At 40.8% G+C, this 22,349-nt stretch overlaps 1 protein-coding gene across 1 annotated transcript in view; it reads right to left on the bottom strand.

The window, feature by feature from the left end:
• SMPX (small muscle protein X-linked) overlaps positions 1 to 22,349 on the bottom strand; it is a 386,156-nt gene that overhangs the window by 228,041 nt on the left and 135,766 nt on the right. The window contains exon 3 of the mRNA XM_086933367.1: positions 18,833 to 18,919. Within this exon, the coding sequence (XP_086789493.1) occupies positions 18,833 to 18,919 (87 nt within the window). The remainder of the gene's footprint in view (positions 1 to 18,832; positions 18,920 to 22,349) is intronic.

The raw sequence follows: 22,349 nt of genomic DNA, 5'->3' as shown, positions 1-22,349 counted from the left end.
TCATCTATAGAGCAAAAACCATCGCCATTGCCAGATGCGGGGCTGCAATATGGGGGTATAAAAACTCTGAGTCAATCCAGAAAGAGGAAAATAAATTTTTCCGTGCCCTCCTTGGCTTACCTCAATCCTCAGCCACTTTTGCAATCCACCAGGAGTTAGGTATGGGCTACATTGTTGATATGATTAATATGGCACCCATCCTATTATGGATAAAAATCTGGCTGAACTCTAACCTCACATTGAATCACCTTATTTTGCGGGACTGCATGAGCCTAGAGAAAGCCAGGGACATTCAGTGGCTATCCTACATTAAAACAATTACTAAGGACATGGGATGACCAGAAATCTTTACAAATCCTGAGGCCCTGGTAAAAGCTGATTTAAAATGGATTAAAGTAAATTTTATTAAAACCAGAGAGCAGGAACGAGAAAAGGAACAAGTAAGAAAACCTATGGTTATGGAGCACTACTTATTAATCTCGACTTTGTCTATCCAACCATATCTCACGATAGTGACGATTCCTTTCCATCGTTGGGTATTGACAAAGTTTAGATTTAATCAGATGTATATACGATTAACTGATTGTAAAATATGGTGTAAGCCAGGGGATGCTCCCCCCTGTAGGTGTGACGGCTATTCACTTCAGGATACTGGTAATTTCAGGTTCTTCTGTTCTTTGTACAGACTAGCCAGAAGAAAGGGATTCCTGCAAGTTAAGCCAGCGCTACTGTTTTTGCAGTTAATGGAATCCCCTGTAATCATGTATGGAGTGGCAAATTTTTTAGTGGCTTCCATTCGTTGTAGGAATCGGAATGCGATAGATTACCTGATATTATTCCTGTACATTTACTAACTCAAATGAAATATGTTTTTTAAAAAAATGCACATGTATATATATATTTTTTAACTGTTTTATGCGTATTAATGTAACCCCTCCATTTTCTGTATTGTTACTTTTATGATTTTTTATTAATCGAATAAAGTGGTATTGAATTGAATTGATTGAATACACACAATGGGAACATTGCCCAGCTCCATTGGAAGGTAGCTCAAAATATTTCTTGAAAAAATGTACATACTTTACGGATTTTAATAAATCCAAATCGGAATCATTTTATTTTAGATTAAATGTTTCGTCCAATTCTAAAGTGATGCTCACCCACACCAAATTAGTGTATTCACAATCCTTTATTAATGAATTGTCAGTGGGTGGCTATGATCTGTGGAAGGCCACAGTAGTTCTTAAATCTGTCTGGGTTTCTAGATCCTGGCAGGTGCAGGGAACTGAAGCTTTGCATCGTGCATGCATCATCCCGACTCAAATTTTATTTTTAAATGATTCGGTCTATTAGGCTACGTGTTTTTGATTGGCCACTTCGAAACAAATGGATGCCCCTGCCAGTCCTACTCTGGCTGATGACTTAAAATCCCTAATTCAAAATGGATCTTTTAATATTTCTGCTTTAGACCCTCAGGGTTGGTTGGTGTGGCAGACCAGTTCTTATGCTTGTCAACTCAGTTTCCATGACAAGGCTACTGGCTATATACAGGATAGGAATGATCCTTGTTTTTGTAACTACCATTCAGTTACCACTTACTTTGTTGGAAAATTATGTCAAAACTGGTTAAAACACTGAACAATGTTGTCAGTAAAACAAAATTTGTCGTTATTATCGGGTGACATTGATTTAACAGATTTTATAAAGGAGCCTGTGGGTGCTAGATCAAAATGATTTACTTACGCAACCTACAATAAAATATGGAATCTGTCCCAAATTGAGGCTGCTTCCCATTTAAAGGTGATAGACCAGGCTACTTTGGAACAAGTCCTTGCTGTTGTGGATAACTTTCTTCCCGCATTTATACATTGGACAGTATTGTTTCATCTGTTGTTGATATTGTGGAAGATGATGTATCTGTTTTGTATCATGGACAGAAGGAATGGCCTTCAGTGATGCAGTTTGCATGGATGTTACAAACTCTTAAAATGGGGAAAGTTCCTTGGAATTATTTGAAAGCAACATCTTTATTGTTGCCTTTTAATTTAACCGACAAACAGCGATTTATGTCCATGAAAGATGCTACATACGCTCTTTTACATATTGGAAAATTAGATCATTTGCCTTTTTCTGTGGCCGAAACTGAAGCTGCTGTCTGGCTCATTCATGGGGTAATAACCTTACCATTTCCTTTGTTTAAATTTTGCTCCTGCATGAAGAATTACCCGTAGGCCGCTATGAACCCCTGGCCAGTGCTTTCCTTCATGAGGTATGGTCGTTACCATTCGCTTACAGATGCTTGCGGGATGATAAAGATGTTTATTTAACTGGGGAATCATGCGATTCGACCATAGGTCATTCACTGGTTTGCAAAAATATACAGTTGCACAGAGCCTGTAACTTAACGGCCCCAAATCTCGCATGCATTCTGAAAGGTATTCCAGTGCCAAGTATTACACCAACTTTTACTCTGCTTGCAAACAGAAGGTATCTGCTTTTGAATAATGAGGACTGCTGCAGTATGCTTGCCGGCATCCCTTACGTTGTAACAGTCTCACATCGTGTAGTTTGATGTAAAAATGTACCTTTTCCACCTCCACACGGGAGGCTTGATAACTCGGTCTGGCCTTCCATTCCGAACTTGAAGGCAGCCTTTGACAAGTTGAGCAGAATTAGAATATTGTTATCCCAAAAAGAAATTTCTCTCACATCTGCACATGAAACATTCGTCCTTCATGTGGCCAATACCGGATCAGAGGTGCAAGCCCTTCTTAATACAGACCTCCCACTGCATTTCGGTGCTTTGATTCATACTATTTTCAATGCCTCTCATACAACTGGCCTGGCAAAAAAAAAATTAATTGTGGGCTCTGGCCTTGTGTCTGCTTTCCAAACTATTTTTGGTGTCATACCGGCATACATTCATTCAATTTTTTCCAGCGTCTTCGGTGGGTTGCCACTATTACTTGCCTTAGCTGCTGGAGTAGTGCTGCTTATTTGCCTGCTGCGCAATAGCTGCTTTTCCTGGGGCCCTAAACAGCCAAGACCATCTGCAGATGCTTCGTAGCAGTATGCTTACATGCTATGTTACTCTGCCCCTGGCAACACTAAGTGTGGCTTACGGATTGTCCTTTCGCTTTGCGTACTACACTTGCGTGCAACCTGTTTTCACCTGCCTGGAATGTTCATTTGAATGGGCCTTGGACATTTGCCTCTCCAACACGGTGTCTCCTGCACCAGTTTTTGATCTGCTGATGAGTCGATTAGTACCCCATGAGCAAGAGTGTTCCGGTGTTGGGATTATCGCCTGCACGGCTGCGCTGGGAGTTTTGGCACAATGGGATATCTGTGCAGCAGCACAGGATTTCCTACAATGAAGTTACATTGAGTATCACACAAGTTTGCCTTTGATGGTGCTGGAGGCAACCCTGGTTGAGGAACTTGTTTGTTCTTTTACTTTGCTTGAATGGATGGCATCTCCTTTCTCTGGCGATAACAAAGACTTCCTCTCGGAGGCTGTTGCAATTTATTGCTCATAAACTTTGATGGATTAGCCTGGCTGGATTTTTTTTTATTTAAACTTTCTTTTCTCTCTTGGTGATATTTCTGTATAAATCAACCTTGTTGAAAGACAAAATATATATTTTTTTCTTCCCCTTTCCTACCCAAATTTGAAATCAAACCCACTTCCCAGATTTGCAAGACACTTCATAATCCATGCTCTAACTTCCGAGTCAGACTTCTTGAACTCTGTGTTCTGCATAAACCTCTGTCCAATGGACTGACCAGGGGAGGGTGTAGTGAGGTCATAGGGAGGTCATAGAATTAACTGCAGACATTGCTAAGTTAGCATTAGTTAGCTTGGCAGACATCTTGCTGCTTTTGCGCACGTTACTACATGGCTTTATTCTCGTCACTAGGCTGCTGATACATTCTCACATGAGAACTGTCTGCTTTCACACATTTAGCTGTACACTGTGCTCCTCATCTTGATTTTGTCTGAGTTCCATTTCATTTGATGGCAGTTAATCCAGTCATGTATAAAGAGCATGGTGTTCTGGAAGAATTCTGTAGACTCTAACGCGTCTGTGATGCTAAACAGTAACTGCATGTCATCGGCGTAGTTGTATATGTTTAAATGTTGCCTCTGTAGAGGATGTCCCAAAGGGCAGTTATAGAGATTGAATAAGGGACAAAGAAGAGCCCTGGGCCAATCCACAATTGAGATTAACCTTAGAGAAGCAAATGGGAGAAAGGCGAACCAATTGAGATCAGTCAGAGAGAAAGGAGATTATCCAATCTACATCGCATCCCTGCAAGCCAACAAACTCAACACAGTAGATAAGGATATCATGATCCACTGTGTCAAAGGCTGCCAAAAGGTCCAAAGGGATCAATGCCTGAGCCTTTTCTTAGTTTGCTTCCTCTCTCATGTCATCAACTATGGAGAGTATGACAGATTCTTGAGAATGAGCGGTATGAAAGCCTGCCTGATGTGCATCCATGTAAGCAGGTAAGAAAAATCTTCAAAGAAGGAGCAGAGATGTTGGACGATATGTTCCTCCAATATCTTGGCTAGGTAAGGGAGAAGGGAATTAGGGCAGCAATATTTTTTAAGGAGATGGAGGACTACTGCATCTTTGAAAGTAGGAGGGGACCATGCCCTGACACAGGGATACATTAAGCAGGGAGATCATGGGGTCAGGAAAGTCTAAAAGGATGATTTTTGGAATCATGGGGTGGGGGAAATGTCCTTGGTGGGAGCCCGATTTGACCTTTGTCGGCATCTTCAAAAGAACTCCTTTGGTAATTGCTGGGAATGCTTTAAGTTGTATATGGTTCCTATCTTCCAAGCAATTAGTGCTGAAAGGAGAACTATGAGGGATGCTGTCTTTGAGTAGCCAAATCTTCTAAATGAATACAAAAATGCAATTCATCGCACAGTTTTTGAGTGGGGACCACCGGGGCATTTGGCGGTCAGTGACAGTATCAAAAATTACTTTGGTTTTATTTTCAGTCATTTTAATTTTATTTTAATTTTATTTGGGAAGTAGGTGTATTTGGCTTCCCAAATTAATTTCTTGTAGGCCTTCAGCTACAGGACAAAACTGTCCTTTTTGGAAGGTCAATATGCTTTGGGCCATTTACTCTCAGCTTGACGTAGTTCAAGGTTAGCTTGTTTAAGCTCACCTGTATAGCATTTAGATGCCTCGTGGTGGCAAATTGATTTGATTTTACGCAAAGGAGCATACGTGTCACTTAGAAGAAGAAGAATGAATTTGTAGAGCGCACGTTCACCCTGGGGTTTCTTGGCGCTGTGTACCACTGGGGAACCCGTCCTGGTTTTCCCTGTGAGATGGTCCCTATTGGGCATCCCCAAGGTGAAGCCAGGCATCCCCGGCAGCAAGGGGGCCGTTGTGGAGATTAAGCAAGCTATTGCCCTAACTGTCACTAACTTCACTGAGCCAGTCCGTAATTGGCCCTTCAAGCTCATCAAGACACTCGATGTAAGGGGGTAAGGACTGTGTTCAAGAAATACAAATAGCATTAAACTTAATGTGTTTCCAATTTCTAGACAGAAGTCCTGGGCATGGAGGGGGTTCCCTGAAAGATATAATGTTAAAGGTAAATTTAATTAAGTGTTGGTCCGACCATGTGCAGGGAGCCACATTAAGATTGGAGATGATAAGAATGAGTGACCAAACCTCATCTAGGCTGGCCCTTATATGAGTAGCTGACAATACTCCTGGACAAAGTATTCAGTGACTCAGTAAGATCAGAGGAGATATAGCCACCATTTATCTCATTTGACCACAGATTAAAATCTGCAAGAAGTACAATTTTAGCATAATAATTGGCCGGAGCCAATACCAAGTCTGTTAACAGTGAAGGGAACTGAAAATTAGTTTTTTATGATTGCTGCAACCCCTACACCTTTTTCCTATGAGGTCTATTCAAATTCAGAATATAGAATTTCTCAAAGTCCTCAGTTAACCTAGTTTCAATATGTCACAATAGGTCAGGGGATTCAGACTTGAGGAGATCATATATCTCAAGGTTATGTCTGACCAGAGAGCGTGTGTTAAGGTAGGCAATATTTATATTCCCTGCTGCAAATTCTGGCATTGAGCAAGGAGCCTTCACAAAAGAGAAGACCCCACTAAGTTCCAGGGAACAGGGTACTGTCAACACTATAAGTCAAAGAAAAATCCCCGGACTACTCATGCTTTTCTACACACTCTTGTCTTTCATACACCCAGATTTTATGAGCAAATACAATTTTTAGATATGTACCAAGCCAACACGGAAATATAACGTTTACACTCTCTGTATTTTATTAGTTTTGTTTTTTTTAAACTTAAAATTCAGATCACTTTCTGAAGAACACTATTAAAAACATACATGATATTATCACATTTGAATCAATTGATCACAACAATACATAAGATGTACAAAGTTAAAAACAAAAAATAAAACAACATATAATTATTACTGTTAGGCTACCCTGACTTCCAAGTACACAGTAGATTACAGTTAACAACCCCTCCTAACCTATAGGTACACAAATTCCTACTGACGTGCTATACTGACCCAATAACCTCATATAATCTTAGGGAGATTTTGAAAAAACAGTATCCAAACTTATGGTATATCTGCTATCTCGTTGGGTTTATAATGGGTCTAATTATCCTTGCGTCGACGCATTTCGGTGTTATTTCAATGATATGGTAACACCTTCTTCAGGACAGCATAATTCATGGGGTCATCATTTCTAAGTTTCTTTCTTATTTTCAAAACGAAGGGATGGCAATGCTTATTTCCCTCCTTTTCCTGCTAGGAGTTAATTATAGGTCTTGGATGTTTTTTTATACCTTGCAGGGCTTCCTGTTGCATAAATTGCCCTTTTCCTAATCAGATTAGTAGTTGGCAAACGAAGAAATGTGTAGACCAGGACGATATTCCTATCACACTCTTCTCTTTGGTCATCTGATATTATGGTTAACCTTGGAGAGAGCTGCACGATTTTCTATTTCTCCGTTGTCGTTTCTTATGTAATTTTCGTATCTTTATTCTAGTAGCTATGTTCTTGTGTTTGTTTAAAATTCATTTAACGAGGTATAGCGTCTTATTTTCTGTATTCCACGAACCGGATATGTTCTGAGTTCCTTTCCAAACGCTCGTCTACCTCCTTCACCTGTTGACCAAAGAGAAGAGTGTGATAGGAATATCGTCCTGGTCTACACATTTCTTCATTTGCCAACTACTAACCTGATTAGGAAAAGGGCAAGTTATGCAACAGGAAGCCCTGCAAGGTCTAAAAAAACATCCAAGACCTATAATTAACTCCTAGCAGGAAAAGGAGGGAAATAAGCTTTGCCATCCCTTCGTTTTGAAAATAAGAAAGAAACTTAGAAATGATGACCCCATGAATTATGCTGTCCTGAAGAAGGTGTTACCATATCATTGAAATAACACCGAAACGCGTTGACGCAAGGATAATTAGAACCCATTATAAACCCAACGAGATAGCAGATATACCATAAGTTTGGATACTGTTTTTTCAAAATCTCCCTAAGATTATATGAGGTTATTGGGTCAGTATAGCACGTCAGTAGGAATTTGTGTACCTACAGGTTAGGAGGGGTTGTTAACTGTAATCTACTGTGTACTTGGAAGTCAGGGTAGCCTAACAGTAATAATTATATGTTGTTTTATTTTTTGTTTTTAACTTGGTACATCTTATGTATTGTTGTGATCAATTGATTCAAATGTGATAACATCATGTATGTTTTTAATAGTGTTCTTCAGAAAGTGATCTGAATTTTAAATTAAAAAAAAAACAAAACTAATAAAATACAGAGAGTGTAAACGTTATATTTCCGTGTTGGCTTGGTACATATCTAAAAATTGTATTTGCTCATAAGATCTGGGTGTATGAAAGACAAGAGTGTGTAGAAAAGCATGAGTAGTCCGGGGATTTTTCTTTGACTTACAGTATTGAGCAGGGAGCACTATCCACAGTGGTGGTATGTTTCAGCAGTCTATTCAGCGGCAAGGGGACTGAATGATTGAGATTTAACATGCCTAAATTATCCACTTTCTGTAGAGGAGGTTCCTGTAAGTGGTAATTATTAGAGCAAAGCTATCTGAGAATATTAGAGGAGTATGCCAGAATTTGGTCATAGTGCTGGCCCCTGGCCCCGAACAGCCACAGAGGAGTTTGCCTTAAGTGCACTTAGAGTGCCCAAGCTGCAAAACTGCTGTGCGCGCCCACTGCTCGACTGTGCTACCACCAGCTTAATGAGGACCTGAGCTCTTAGAGACTCCTCCCTCAAAACCCTGATTGGCTAACCCCCAACAAAAGGAGAGTGAAGCTCAGTGCGTTTAAATTTAAATGATTAAAACTTCACAGCTGTCAGCTTAATGAGGGCCTGGAGCTCATTACAGACTCCTTCCTCCAAATCCAGATTGGCTAACCCCCCAACCAATGACAGTGAAGCTCAGGGTGTCTAAACTCCTCCCTCCAAAGTACAATTGGCTAATTACAGAATTTAGGGGGTCATTAGGATCGCGGACGGACTTGAGTCTGTCCGTGACCCCAGAGTAGGGCATGGGCAGCGGCGTTCCCTCCGTGCAGATTAGGATGTGACCGCCAGGGCGGCGGTCACATCCTCTATCTTTAACATTGCGGCGGGTGCAGCTTCAAGCTGCACCCGCCGCAATGTTAAAAATGCATGCACCGCATTTATGTGCACAAAGCGGCAGGCACCATGCGGTGCCTGCTGCTTTGTTCACACAAATGCAGGGGGGTACCATAGGTACCCCCATGTGAACCCCCCACCCCCCTTTCGTCCAGGGGGCCCGCAACGGGCCCCCGAAGTGAAGGTCCGTATGCTTTTCCACGGCAGAAAAGCCGCCGCGGAAAAGCATACATTTTACACCATCCTAATATGGCTGGCGGTGTCTGATAGACACCGCCAGCCATGTTAAAGCTTTTGCGCCGCGGGCGGACGGATTTCAAGACCCACCGCCATCCTAATATGGCGGTGGGTCTTTCGAGGCTCCGCAGCGGTTTTCCTGCATCCTCCGGGCCGGCGGTGGCTTCTGCCGGCCCGGAGGATGCGGGAAAACCGCTTTCATAATCGGCCCCTAAGTCTTTCTGATTCTCTCAAATTTTGTGTTCAAATGATACAATTCATTCATGCTTCCAATCATGTTGCATTAAACTGAGTCAAAACCACAACTGCCTGCATCGACAGCTATGAAACATTTTTTTCTTACTACAAAAATGTGACTTCAAACATATTTCACATTTTTCTTCAGGAAGGAACTCAATTGTTCTACTTTGGCGGCATATTCTTTATAAACTTAGAATACATTTCAGGCACACCAAGAAAAGCCACAGGTAGTTCATTTGTTTCAGAGTAGATGCTTGTAATATAGCTTGTACGTGACAGTGCTTGAGTTGTATTCTAGCTTTATCAATCGTATGCCCAATATTTTACTTTGAAATTTACATTTGGATATTTTTTTTACATTTTCTTTTATTGAGCAGAGCAACAAGAGCAATAAATACCATATAAACACATATTAACCTTCATTGGCACAAAAATCATTAACTTCATCTTTCCAGATTGCAAATAATGGCGCTGTAGAACTGTTTCTATTTTCTTTTAAAACACGGCTATCAGAAATCCCAGAAGCAGAGTTGTTAAGATTTCTAAAATACTACAGTGCAAAAGTGTAAGAGTAAAGTGCAAATGCTACCGCAAAAATGCAGAACAATCACAGTATTAAAGTGCAAAAAGTGCTTAACAACATATATTTCTAATTTCTCCAGATATTTTAAGCATAATGTAACATTGATTCAGTTCTGAATTCCAGATAATACTATTCCTCTATAGGGATTTCCACCTTGCTTAAAAACGTCTAGGTTTTTTCAAATTTTCTGGAAGCTCCCACCCGCTTTTCATAAGCTTCCTCAAAAGCCTGCATCCTATTCATTTTCTTCAGCCATTTGTCATAAGTGGGAACCTCCCTAGACCTCCAATTTTGTAAGATTAAGGAGCGGGCCAATAAGCAAGTAATAGAAAGAAAAGTTGCTTCAGCTTCTGTTAATAATGTTCTATTTTTGCATACACCAAAGAGGGCAACTTCGGTCTCCGGCTATAGCCTCTTCTCGAATGCGATTCTGAGCCTAAAAGATCACCTCCTAAAAAAGGCCCAACCTAGGACATGAAAAGAAAATATGGAGCCAACCCCCTTCTCCCTCCGCCTGACATCGAAAACACCTATCTTCGGCATCCGGATATCTTTTCTTAAGTGCACTCAGGGTAAGGTAGGCCAACCACCGGGATACAAAAGCCATCCTTTTATAATTGGCTTCTCTCAGAGACTTACTTCCGCAAAGACACAGGGCTTCCCATTCAGGGATTGAAAAAGTACATAGCGTTTCGCGGGCCACCTTTTCCAGATGGTTCTCGATCAATGGAAGCTGGCTCTGATTTCGCAGTAAACTGTACCAGTTCCCTACCCCACTTAATTTGGCCCCAAAGAGTGTTATCACCAGTTTATCTGGGGTGTCAAAGATCCCTTTCATATTCTTAACGAAATGCATAATTTGTAGGTATTCAAAAAAGGTGGATCTCCTATGGCTCTCATCCCTCAATACCACCTCTTGCCAAGAGACCATCCTATTCTGTATTGAAAAATCTCTTAGCACCCTAAGCCCGCAACCTTCCCAGTGTTTCAAGTGACCTGTTTGAATTTGGAGGCTGAGACTTTTGCATTCTTGTAATTTTAAATAATGAAGCCCGGGGGAGCCCGTCATTTTAACAAGAGCCTGGAGTCTAAAAGTATAGTCCTTAAGTGTCTTATATCTTGTTCTTTTCGGCAACTTTGAGGTTTTTAAAAATATTGAAATTTGAGAGCTAGTTTCCTGAACCATTTTTTTGACAAAAAAATTATCTCTAACGCCATTTGAGCCCATTAAACCCGCCAATACGTCCAAAAAAGCAGCATCATAGTACATTTTTAAATGGGGCGAAGCCAAACCTCCTTGTTCGATCGTTAATTGAAGTGATGTAAGTTTCACCCTTGGGGTAATTTCCCCAAACAAACTGTCTGATCAGAGTTTCCATTTCTTTAAAAAAACACATATTGATTTTAATTGGCACGTTAATTAATAAAAAAGTGAGTAGCGGCAGAATGGACATCTTAATAAGTGAAACCCGTCCTACCAAGGTTAGGGCAAGTAAAAGTCACTGTTCTAATAATCTTCTTATTCTTCTAATGTTCTTTCATAATTCAGTTATATAGCCATTGATAATGTTTGGACACAAATATCCCCAAATATCTAATTGGATCTGACCTTGCAGCTTGCGCCCTAAGACAGGGTGGAAGAAAATTTAGATTTGAATTTAAAACAAGAACTTCAGTTTAGTTTGGGTTTATTTTATAGCCCCCAATTAGTTCAAATTCACTAAATTCCCTCAATACCACTTCCAAATTATGACTATTAGGCTTCAAGTATAAGATAATAATGCCCGCAAAGAGTTTTAGTTTGGTCATGTCTTGAATTGGGGCCACAATTGCAGCATTGTCGGGCATTCTAATAGTCAGAGGTTCTCTAAAGAAGGTAAACATTAGGGGGGAATGCGGGCATCCTTGTCTTGTCCCCCGCTTAATCTGTTCTGCACCTGCCCGTTTCATATCAATTACCACCTGAGCTTGGGCCCCCTGCTAAATATTCTTTAACATTGCAGTAACCTGGGGGGTGGGGGGAACAATTTGGCGGAGTGCAAAAAATAGAGTATTCCAATTAACCAAATCAAATGCTTTCTCCGCATCGACCATCATTTTACAGGCGGGGATAGAGATGGTATTACAATAATCCAGCGCCTTTATTAAAAAATCTGATTGGCCGCCATGGATCTCCCGGCTACAAAACCAGCCTGATCTTTATGAACTATTTCCTGTGCAGCCATTAAAAAAAACTCAGCCCAAACTTTCATAAAAATCTTATAGTCTGAGTTGAGATGGCTAATAGGCATATATGAATTGAGATCGTTCGGGTTCTTGTTCTTTTCTAACAAAGCAAATAACAATTGGCTCTTTGAAGGTCGAAGAAACCTGTCCACCACTTTTAATATGATTAAAAAGTTTTTTCATATGTGGAATCAATTATTTTGCAAAAGTCTTGTAAAATTCTATTGGGAACCCATCTTCCCCACACTCCTTAGCCCCAGTTGTTACTTTAATAGCTGCCCCAATCTCAGCAGCCTTTATCTCTGCTTTTAATTGGTCAGTCCAGGAATCTGATAATCTTGGAATATCTACATTATCAAAAAACTCATGTATGATCCCCTGCCCCACCCAATACTCAGTAGTGTAAAGTTGCTGAAAGTGCTTTAAAAAAATCCACTGAATTTCCTCCCTGTTAGTTACATCCATTCCGGTCATACGATCAGTAACCTTCAAAACCAGGAATGCCTCCTGTTCAGTTTTTGTATAGCGAGCCAGCAATTTGCCAACCAGCTGACTGTCCTCATAAATCTTTTGTTGAAAGGTTCGAGAACCATTGATCTCTTCTAAGACAAAGAAGTCTCTCAAGGCCTTTCTAACTTTTTCCAGTTGCTGTGGACATGACCGGGTCTTCTGGGCATAGGCCCTCTCCACTGCACCCTGTTATTCAGCTATTTTTATCCACCGGACACTAGATTGGGCGGCCGAAAAGGAGATTATTTGCCCACGGGCTGCAGGCTTGAAGCCCCCCCAGATCACAAAGGGTTTGTCCGTTTCCGCATTAATCCAAAAAAATTCCGAGATCCATCCTTTGAAATTTTCCAACCATTCTTGATCCTGGAGAAGGAGGCGATCCATCTGCCACCTGGGTCACTCTCCTCCCCCCACATCAAGTTCGAGCTCAAGCCATACATATACGTGATCCGAGAAGGGGTTGGTCCCAATATCTGCCCTGTGGACAAGGAGGGATCTTAATGTTAAGAAAAAATGTATTCGGGAAGCGGTCTGATAACGGTGTGAGTGACAGGTAAAAGTATTTTTATACACATCAATATTCCACCAAGGATCTAATACTCATGACTAATAACCTCAAAAAAACAATTGTATTTGGTTTCAATTGTTGTTTTTTTTATTTGAGTTGTCTTTTTTTAAATAATGTATGTAATTAAAATCCCAGCCAATAATAATTTGCCCTGGGGGCCCCCCTTAGAAGTTCATTAATCTTAACCAGGCCTGAGGTATCGTCTGTGATTGGGCTATAGTAATTTATCAAATTTAGGATCCTCCCCTTCAACTTTGCTACAACCCAAAGCCATCTCCCCTGTGGATCCCGTTGAATTTGTTCAAATTCCCATTGCAGATTCTTAGAGAAATAAATAGCAACGCCTCTCAGGGCCAGGCCTGAAGATGCAAAAAAAGTGTCTGTAAACGCCAGAGGTACATATAATTTAGGTGAATTCGTTTTTAGATGCGTCTCTTGGAAAAACAAAACATGGGGATTAAATGAGGTAAGCCATCTAATGAGCCCGGCATATTTTTGTTTGTTCAGCATTCCATTGGTATTAACTGATAACATCTTACATTTGCTACCCATTACTCTTTCTTAAATAAGCTTCTTGATAGCTAAAAAGAAGGAACTTTGTAAATACCACTGCCTGCTCTTTTACTTAGGCTATTAATTTTAGAATGAGACCTTTTTCCTGAAGAGCTGTAAAAACATTAGATATATTTGTATGATGTTCAGCAAGATGCTTTCAGAAAATCAGGATATCATCCTTGAAAGCCACTGACTCCAGAGTTCCCTCTGAGGTCTCTTATTAAACTCTATAAGCCAGAAACCTCACCAGTTAAAAGTAAAGGCATTCTACAATAGCAAAATATGTCGTCTGACTAGCGCTGAGCTTAAATCGCGGAGTATCACTCTGTGGAATTCTCCGAAGTTACATGAAAACTCTGCAAGATTTAGTTTTGCGAACAGGCGTAAATCGGCATGTTGCGCTGCTTGCGCTGATTTTTAACACCATGATCTTGTTCCGCCTTGAAAAAACAGCTCTAACGGCCACATGCGGTGTGTCACAGAGCGCCGCTTCTGGAGTGTATGCTGCTGCTTGAAAAGATTTCCTACTTGAGCAGCAGCTTTCCCACTGCGAATGGTCACAACCGCCCACGACTGTGCGCGGTGGGAAAATCTCACCTGGTGCCCTCCTAGTGCCTGAAAATTGCCCGAGAGGATGCCACTTCTCGCTCACGCTCACTATCTTAATTTTTGCTGAGCCTTGCGTGACAAAAAAACTCCTGGCCTGGCAGTTCGGGCTGGACTGTTCCCATTGGGTGCAGGGTCAAGACAGATTTGCATATGGCTGGGTCTAAACTGGAATGGCATGGTGAGCAAAAAAACAATGGATTGAGCCCCAGATCTCTGTACTGGGGTGAATGTATGACATTGTTCTGCATTCTGTCCATCAATTGTTCTTATTGCATTTGTCACCCCTAGTGGGACAGGTATGCCCAGACGTGGGTCCAGTGATATCCATGCCACTGGAGTCAAGCTATCCTGGCTGATGAGAGCTAAAAGCCCGAAACCAGTCCTAAGATGCCTGTTTCCAGTCCAGGGAGGACCTGGCCTGGCAGTTCGGGCTGGACTGTTCCCATTGGGTGCAGGGACAGGACTGATTTGCATATGGCTGTGTACAAACTGGAATGGCATTGTGAGCAAAAAAACAATGGATTTAGGCCCAGATCTCTGTACTGGGGTGAATGTATGATATTGTTCTGCATTCTGTCCATCAATTGTTCTTTTTGCATTTGTCACCCGAGTGGGACAGGTATGCCCAGACGGGGGTCCCATGCTCTCCTTGCCACTGGAGTCAAGCTATCCTGGCTGATGAGGGCTGAAAGCCCGAAACCGGTCCTAGGATACTGTTTTCCAGTCCAGGGAGGACCTGGTCATACAGTTCGGGCTGGACTGTTCCCCTTGGGTGCAGGATCAAGACTGATTTTCATATGACTGGGTCCAAACTGGAATGGCATGGTGAGCAAAAAACGATCGATTTAGGCCCAGATCTCTGTACTGGGATGAATATATGATATTGTCCTGCAGTCTGTCCATCAATTGTTCTTTTTGCGTGTGGCGGTTGGCAGCATGTGGCAGGATTTGAGTGACCAAAACTCTGCTAAGTCCACTGGCAGAGCGGAATTTATCACCCACCCTATTTCTGATGCAATCAAATAGTTGGAATCACCATCCAAAGCAACTTGCTGGTATATATTGACTAAATCTAATGTTGAAAAAACAGATTCCTTGACCAAAGTAGATACCATTTCATGTAATTTAAGTAAAGGATCAGAGTCCACCCAAACTTCTTCATCGAGACTCCAACAATCTATACACATACCCAAATCTCCCAACCCTTTAATTGAGATAGCCACTAGTGAAGACTGTACTGATGCAGTAATATTTTTCTTACATTAATCTAATAAAATATATTTCAATTTTTTCTGTAAGTAAGAGGCAATGCCCAAACTGTTCTGTTACAAGTATAGAAACCCTACTATGATAAAGTTTAAGGTCTAGCAGCAGTGCTAAGGAGTGCTCTGTGCCATTCAGAGTACAGTGGCCTTGCTGAATAGTATAGTAAAGGAGCCCATGCAATAGAAAGATCGCTTGACACACATTGCTTACTTCCAGTGTGCACTACGGCTTACAACAAAGGTATAATGGAGTTCAGAACCCACTTTTGTTTTAGTTTGTGCCCTCCCTCTTCAGATACACAACCAACTTCATACTCATCCCACCAAATATTTTCATTGTCAAAAAATAGCTCCTGTTGCTTTGTCAATGCACGTTACAGAATGGTGTGTCATATAATCCATGTCTTTCTTCAAATCAAACCAGTGTATTTTAAAATAAATATATAATTATGGCCATGGGACAAGCCATGATGACCAAACGCAGAGTACCTGTGATTTGTACATCTTATATCTATCAGATGCATCTTAAGATGGCTTTTAGGTGGTGTAGTGAGGTATTTGCATAAACATTTGGGGGAGGAACTTGGGAGGGGTGGGACTACCTTCAGTTCACAGGGGCACCAATTTGTTTCTGTTCAAAGTGATGTTGGACAAAAGGCTGGCTTTGCTAAGACAATCTTGGCATTTGGCCACTAAAAATAAGGGTTCTCTATACACTATTTTATTTTTTTACAAAGTAAGCGCTTTAGAGTGAAGTCTCTAAGTATCTTGGCTAGTTGCCCATAAAAAGCACATTGTATTTTAGTACCTGATCAATGTGTACAAAGTCTCATATTTGATAAATTACCACAAGGCTGAAACCACACCTTGACAGGTATTTTGCACTCAACAAATGCATGCCTCCTTTTCAGAACTAAAAACACATCAAAAAATGAGAACACAACTATTGTACTTGGTGTCACACCCAAGGGTGACATCCAGCCTAAGACCCCACTTGCTGCACCCCGGAAAAAGTGGCGCATGTATAAAGCAGACAAAAGCCCTACAGGCATGTGTGCGCTTTCTTGCACTTTAAAAAAAAAACATTTAGGTGTGTTTTATTTTTAATTGCACATGGTTACCATCAACTTTGAGTCAATGCCAATAGCATTTCCTAAATGCCCAATTCGCGTTTAGGAAATACTTTGTACATGTACACAGGAAATCGCAAATTGGAAATCCCTATTTGCGATTTCCTATATGGGTGTCACAAAATGCGATTTCTACTGGGTAGAAATTACATTTTGCTATTCCAAAATAGCCTTTGTACATGCCAAAAGGCTTTTTACATTTCTTACCATCCAAAGTAGCGATTCGGACCATTAAGAAATGCTAAATAGCTTTGTACATCTGGCCCGTAGACTTGAGTCAGCTTCAAGAGTTTGCAGAATCTAACAGCCTAATGGAAGGTCAACAAGTAGTCTTTCATCCTGGTCATACCACCAAGCTCATGGTCCCATCAGCTCTCAATGATTTTCGCACTTCCCTCTTAAACGAGAAACAGCATGCAAGACCTCTCAGACTTGTTGGCTGCATTTGATATAAATGCCACAACATTCTGTGTAAGACCCTGGAAGAAGAAGGTATCACCAGTACTGTCCTGAGGCTGGTAAAATCTTTGATTTCAAGTCACAAGTGGTCACTATTTCCCCATACTTTTCTAAGGCTAGGCGGGGTCCTTAAAGGCTCAATCCTCTTGCCCTTTCTGTTTATCATGTACATCACCCCTTGCCTAATTACTCCAGCAAGGAGGAGTACACTTCTATATGAATGCTGATTACATCTAGGATATCTTTAACCTATCTTATTTGAAAGTTTTTCCCTGCCAAAAAAATGTGTCCTTTAACAGAGGATTTCACCATCGCCAGGAGAAGTATAGCCAACAATTTCCTGAAGATGAATCTGACAAAAATCAAGCTAGTGGTTGCCTCTGTTTCATCTGTCACCAAGCGGCACACAACCTTATGGTCAGGTATAATGGGCAGTCCCCTAGTTCGTTTGACAGAGGTGCATAATTTAGGTTTTCTCTTCGACAACACCATGTACCTGAAAGCCCAATCCATGAATGTGTTTGAGCTGGACTGTTCCCACAAGGAACAGGGTCAAGACTGATTTGCATATAGCTGGGTCCAAACTGGGGTGGTGTGATGTGCAAAAGAATGATGGATAAACCCAGATCCTTGTGACTGGGGTGAATGTTTGCATAGTCCAGCATTCCGTCCGTCAATTATTTATTTTGCATATGTCGCCCTAAGTGAGAAGGATATGCCCAGACATGGCTGCCTTGCTCACTACACCATTATATTCAAGCTAGCCTGGCTGAAGAAGGGTGATGCCCTGAAACCGGTCCCAGGATGCTTGTTTCCGGTCCAGGGAGGACCTGGCTTGGAGTTTGGGCTGGACTGTTCCCACTAGGAACAGGGTCAAGACTGATTTGCATATAGCTGGGTCCAAACTGGGGTGGTGTGGTGAGCAAAAGAATGATGGAATAAACCCAGATCCTTGTGACTGGGGGTGAATGTTTGCATTGTCCAGCATTCCGTCCATCAATTGTTTCTTTTGCACAATCCATGAATGTGGGCAGCACCTGTTTCACCCACCATTTCCTATTACAATATATCCTCCTCTTGATCTATCTTGTGATACCACAGTAAGGAATGCTATGCTTGAATCAAATCTTGACAATGCTAATTCAATCGACTTTGACCCTCCAGACAAAAACCTCAGTTGATTGCAGCTTGCTCAGAATACTGTGGCAAGAGGGGTTCCAAAAACCACCAGAAGGTTGCATATGTAACCAGTATTGTGATCTCTACACTAGCAAACCATTCAATCGCAATAACAATTGTCCATAAATCCCTGCACCTCAAATCACCCTCTATTCTGGCAAATACATTTTCCTTCTATCAGCCGTTACTTGTCTTCCGATGGACAAACAAATTCTTGCTTGCCACTTCTAGGACCAGGCTGGTCCCTTGTGGAGACAGTGCTTTTTCTACAACAACGGACAAACTGTGGATCTCTTCCCCTTGAGTTTGAGAGTAGAAATAAATCTACGCTACTACAGATGCCAGCTGATTACCTGTTCTTTATTAATTAAAAATCGTCTTAACTTTTTCCCTAGTCACTGCTATATTTTAAGATTGTGTCTTCCTAAAGCGCCAAAACGCATGTGCATGAAAGTCCTCTACAAATTAATTGTAACATAATATAATGTAACATAATACCAAGCAATAGCTGCTGTTATTGAGTAAGATAAAAAAAAGTGTAATGTAAGATACGTGATTATGTGTCTCACCTCCTCTACTTCTGGTGTAAATTCTTTCCTTTTTGGCGGCTGTCCAGCTCCGGGTCGAAAAGCACCCATCGGGATGTTGATATTAGCCTGTAAAGCAAAATAGCCTTGTAATTTGTGCACTATGATGATAAAAACACAGTCATGTCATAGCATTGAGGGAAATAAGTTTTGTCTATTTAACACCATGGTGGGCGACCAAAGATCAAGGAATGCTTGGCTCAGTAGTGTACAACTCAGAATAGTTTCCGTATAACTCATGTGAATATCACAATTCATTGCAGAAACTTTAGCTGCAGATGACTTCTGCTCTAATGCTATGTTAGAATGGTGAAGTGTGTATACTTTCAAAATGTAAACAACCCTAAAAATAGGCTGGAGAAAGTTCTGTCAAAAGGAAAACGTACTGCAGCAAAATATATCGCACTCATCCTGGTAAAAATGAAAAAATGCATGAGGTCATCAACATTATTAACATTATAACGCTTCATCTAGATGTATTTTCAGGCTAGCACATATTTTTAATTTCTGGTTTCCTTGATTGGCTGATTAGCTAACATACATTGCATTGAAAGTTTGTAACTAAGAACATGCCTGATCTTGATAAAGGTCCTTGCACAATATATTTCGTTGTTTCATTCTTTTAGCAACACAACAATATATCAATCAACTGCCTGACACTCAAAACCCTTAATTCTATGCATATTTGAGGTGAAGTGTTGCATGTTATCATGTCATTACGCAGTGTTATTAATGTAAAATTGCGGATTTGGTAGGTCTCAATTACAAAGTGGTATTGAGCCATTAAACCATACTAGAGATCGAGGTGAGTGGGGCTCTCGTTGCACAAAGGGAGCAGAGGGACGGATCAAACATTTGCCACTAATTTGCTACACGTGTTGCTTCCAGTTTGGCAATAAAAGCTGTCCCATCGCAGGGAAACAACAAAAGGTGACCGGTGGAATCCTTGCAAAATTCTCAGTCATTGGCATTCACTCAGGCTGCATTCCAGCCATAATTTTACTGATCACTGCATCACTCCAGATGGTATGGCCAAATACCTGGGCTGGGCTTGGCCAATCAGATGTAAAAGGCTAAAACTCATTGTTTAATTGCAGTCATGTATTGGACCTTCTTACTTAATTTATTGGAAAGTGTATCATTTTTATTGGATTAATCATTGGATTTTAACTAACATGGTTTTATTTGTTGTTTTATGTAATGCTTTTATGATATTTTTATTATCGAAATAAAGCTGATTGACTGATTGACTGACACTCCAGATGGAGAGTAACAGTATGCAAATCAGTATTCGTCCTGCCGCCATAGGAACCGGCAGCGGAAACTGCCAGACCACGTGTCGTATGAACACGAACACAGGCAACTCCACTCCCGTTTCATCTTTTTGAGTATCTGTGTAAGAAACAATGGACTGAAATGCTGCACAAGAGATTGCTAGTGGCCAAGACGTTTGAAATCATTCTACTTTTTGTGTTTTACTGTGGTATCCTGTCTGTGTGCAAAGAGTATGCTGAAATATGTGTCTCCTGCTCACTGTGCCACAGGACTTTAGTTACACCTCACTGATGAGGCCCAACTAGAGTGAAACGAGGGTGGGTTGCTTGTGTTCCAATATTTCGTTATTAATGAAAACGCTCCCCACAGAAACCCGCTCTGCTTCAAATCACCTTTCCTTTACTTAAAAACTGGCAACACAACCCATTTAAACATTGTGCCACATACCTCTTCAGTGAGCAGAAACTAGTCACAAAACAGCATATGGTATGGCCACTTCCGAAGGTTCACAAGTTTGTGTTATCTTTAACAACAATGTCACATTCATATCTCATGGGCAAATTATGCCATTTCTTTTTTGTCCATCACTGAAGCCCACAGAGGTACACTTTACTACACCGGAGAAACATTTGGGTATCCTAAAGGTGTAAGGGTGTCCAACTAAGCCAAATTAGCAATAGGTTTACTAGGTTTGTGCAGTATGGTAACAGGTGTTTGGCCAGGTCTTTTTCATGTTACCCAGCACTGAGTCTGTGAAATAGTCCAAGCGATTGACATTGCTAATGATTTTGAGAATGTCATGCTCTGAGGAGGTGGTGGTAAAGTAAGACCAAGATGGCTGGGCTTTCAATGTAACATTAGCGCAATCCAAGTGAGTAGGGATTCAAAGGAGTGAGAGTTCAATAGATTTGACATTTTCAATAAAAACATTTCCAAAGTCTTCACATTTGAATTTGGTAACTCCATTACTCCATCTGGCCACGGTAGGGTTGGTGGCACATAGACAATTTTTGGCAGATTTGATATGTGAGGATTTAGACCTGATAATGTGTGTATTTATAGGTGCTTCTGGCAGGTCTGAGACAGTAATAGTCACAAAACATAGCAATCGTCTACAAGTGTTCCCAAGTCTCCATAGGGATCTGCTTTACTCATAGAGGTCTTTTAAGAAAGACGGGGCAGGATGTTTCAACTTTTCTTGCTTTTCAAAGGAGTGCACATGTACAGGAGGGCTTTTATAAAAATATTGTACTTAGCTGTGACATTAACGATGTCTTGGTGCTGTCCAATATGAGGGAGGATCCTCATAGCCTTCTCGGGGAGTGTCATCATGTATATATGTTTGATGTCTCAAAACCAAAAAGATTTCTTTTTTTGATAACCTAGCATTTCACTGTGGACAAGGGCTAAGGGGAAAGGGATCTGATAATGGTATGACTAGTTAACGAAAGGGTCTTCACGAAATTGAATGAATTCTTTGGCAGGGATCAAATCAATTATGGACCCTTTTGAGTGAGTGGGTTTATGAGCTCATTATGCAGAAGAAGGGCAGAAATCAAGCTGACTGTTGTATTGTTAGTCTCTCCTCAGTGCATATTAAGCCACCAAGGAAGATGCTGATCACAGAGATCATTAATTGGGGTTGATGAAGAACATATATTCTCCCAGTAATGCAATTATCTTTTCTAAGGGATAGTAGATGATAATTAGTCTAATTGCCAAGGTGTTATGAGCAGAGACATCTAGATATAAGCATTTGAAGAAACGAAATTGGTCAGTGGAAAGATATCTACACTGGGTTGAGTCATTGTGGATAATTAAAATCGCTCCACCCTGCCTTTCTTCACAATTACAGCAAAGGATAGATTTGCCAGAAGTAGATCAAATATATTTTGTAAAGTGTCCTTAAACTAGGTTAGGATGAGTATAAGTATGTCAAAGTTGTCAATAATCTAACTGATTTTTCTCTGTTTCAGTTACTAAGAGGTCATATTGTTGGTTCAAAGCTATTCCAGTGGTGGTTTCTGAAAAAGTGCAAAGTTGATTATTATATCAAACATTCAGTAAAGCAGAACAGAGTGAAATCTTATATGACCAAAATGCAAGTACAGATAAATCAGAAATGGGGTGAGGCTTCTATTTTGATTATTAAAGAGAGACAGCTGTCCATGTTTAATTACATAGTGTTGGACCTGACATCCTTGGTGTGGCTTTCCCCCAACTT

The sequence above is a fragment of the Lissotriton vulgaris genome, chromosome 8 (genome assembly GCF_964263255.1).
Source record: "Lissotriton vulgaris chromosome 8, aLisVul1.2, whole genome shotgun sequence".
Lineage (NCBI taxonomy): Eukaryota > Metazoa > Chordata > Amphibia > Caudata > Salamandridae > Lissotriton > Lissotriton vulgaris.
This window is presented reverse-complemented; position numbering and strand designations above follow the sequence as displayed.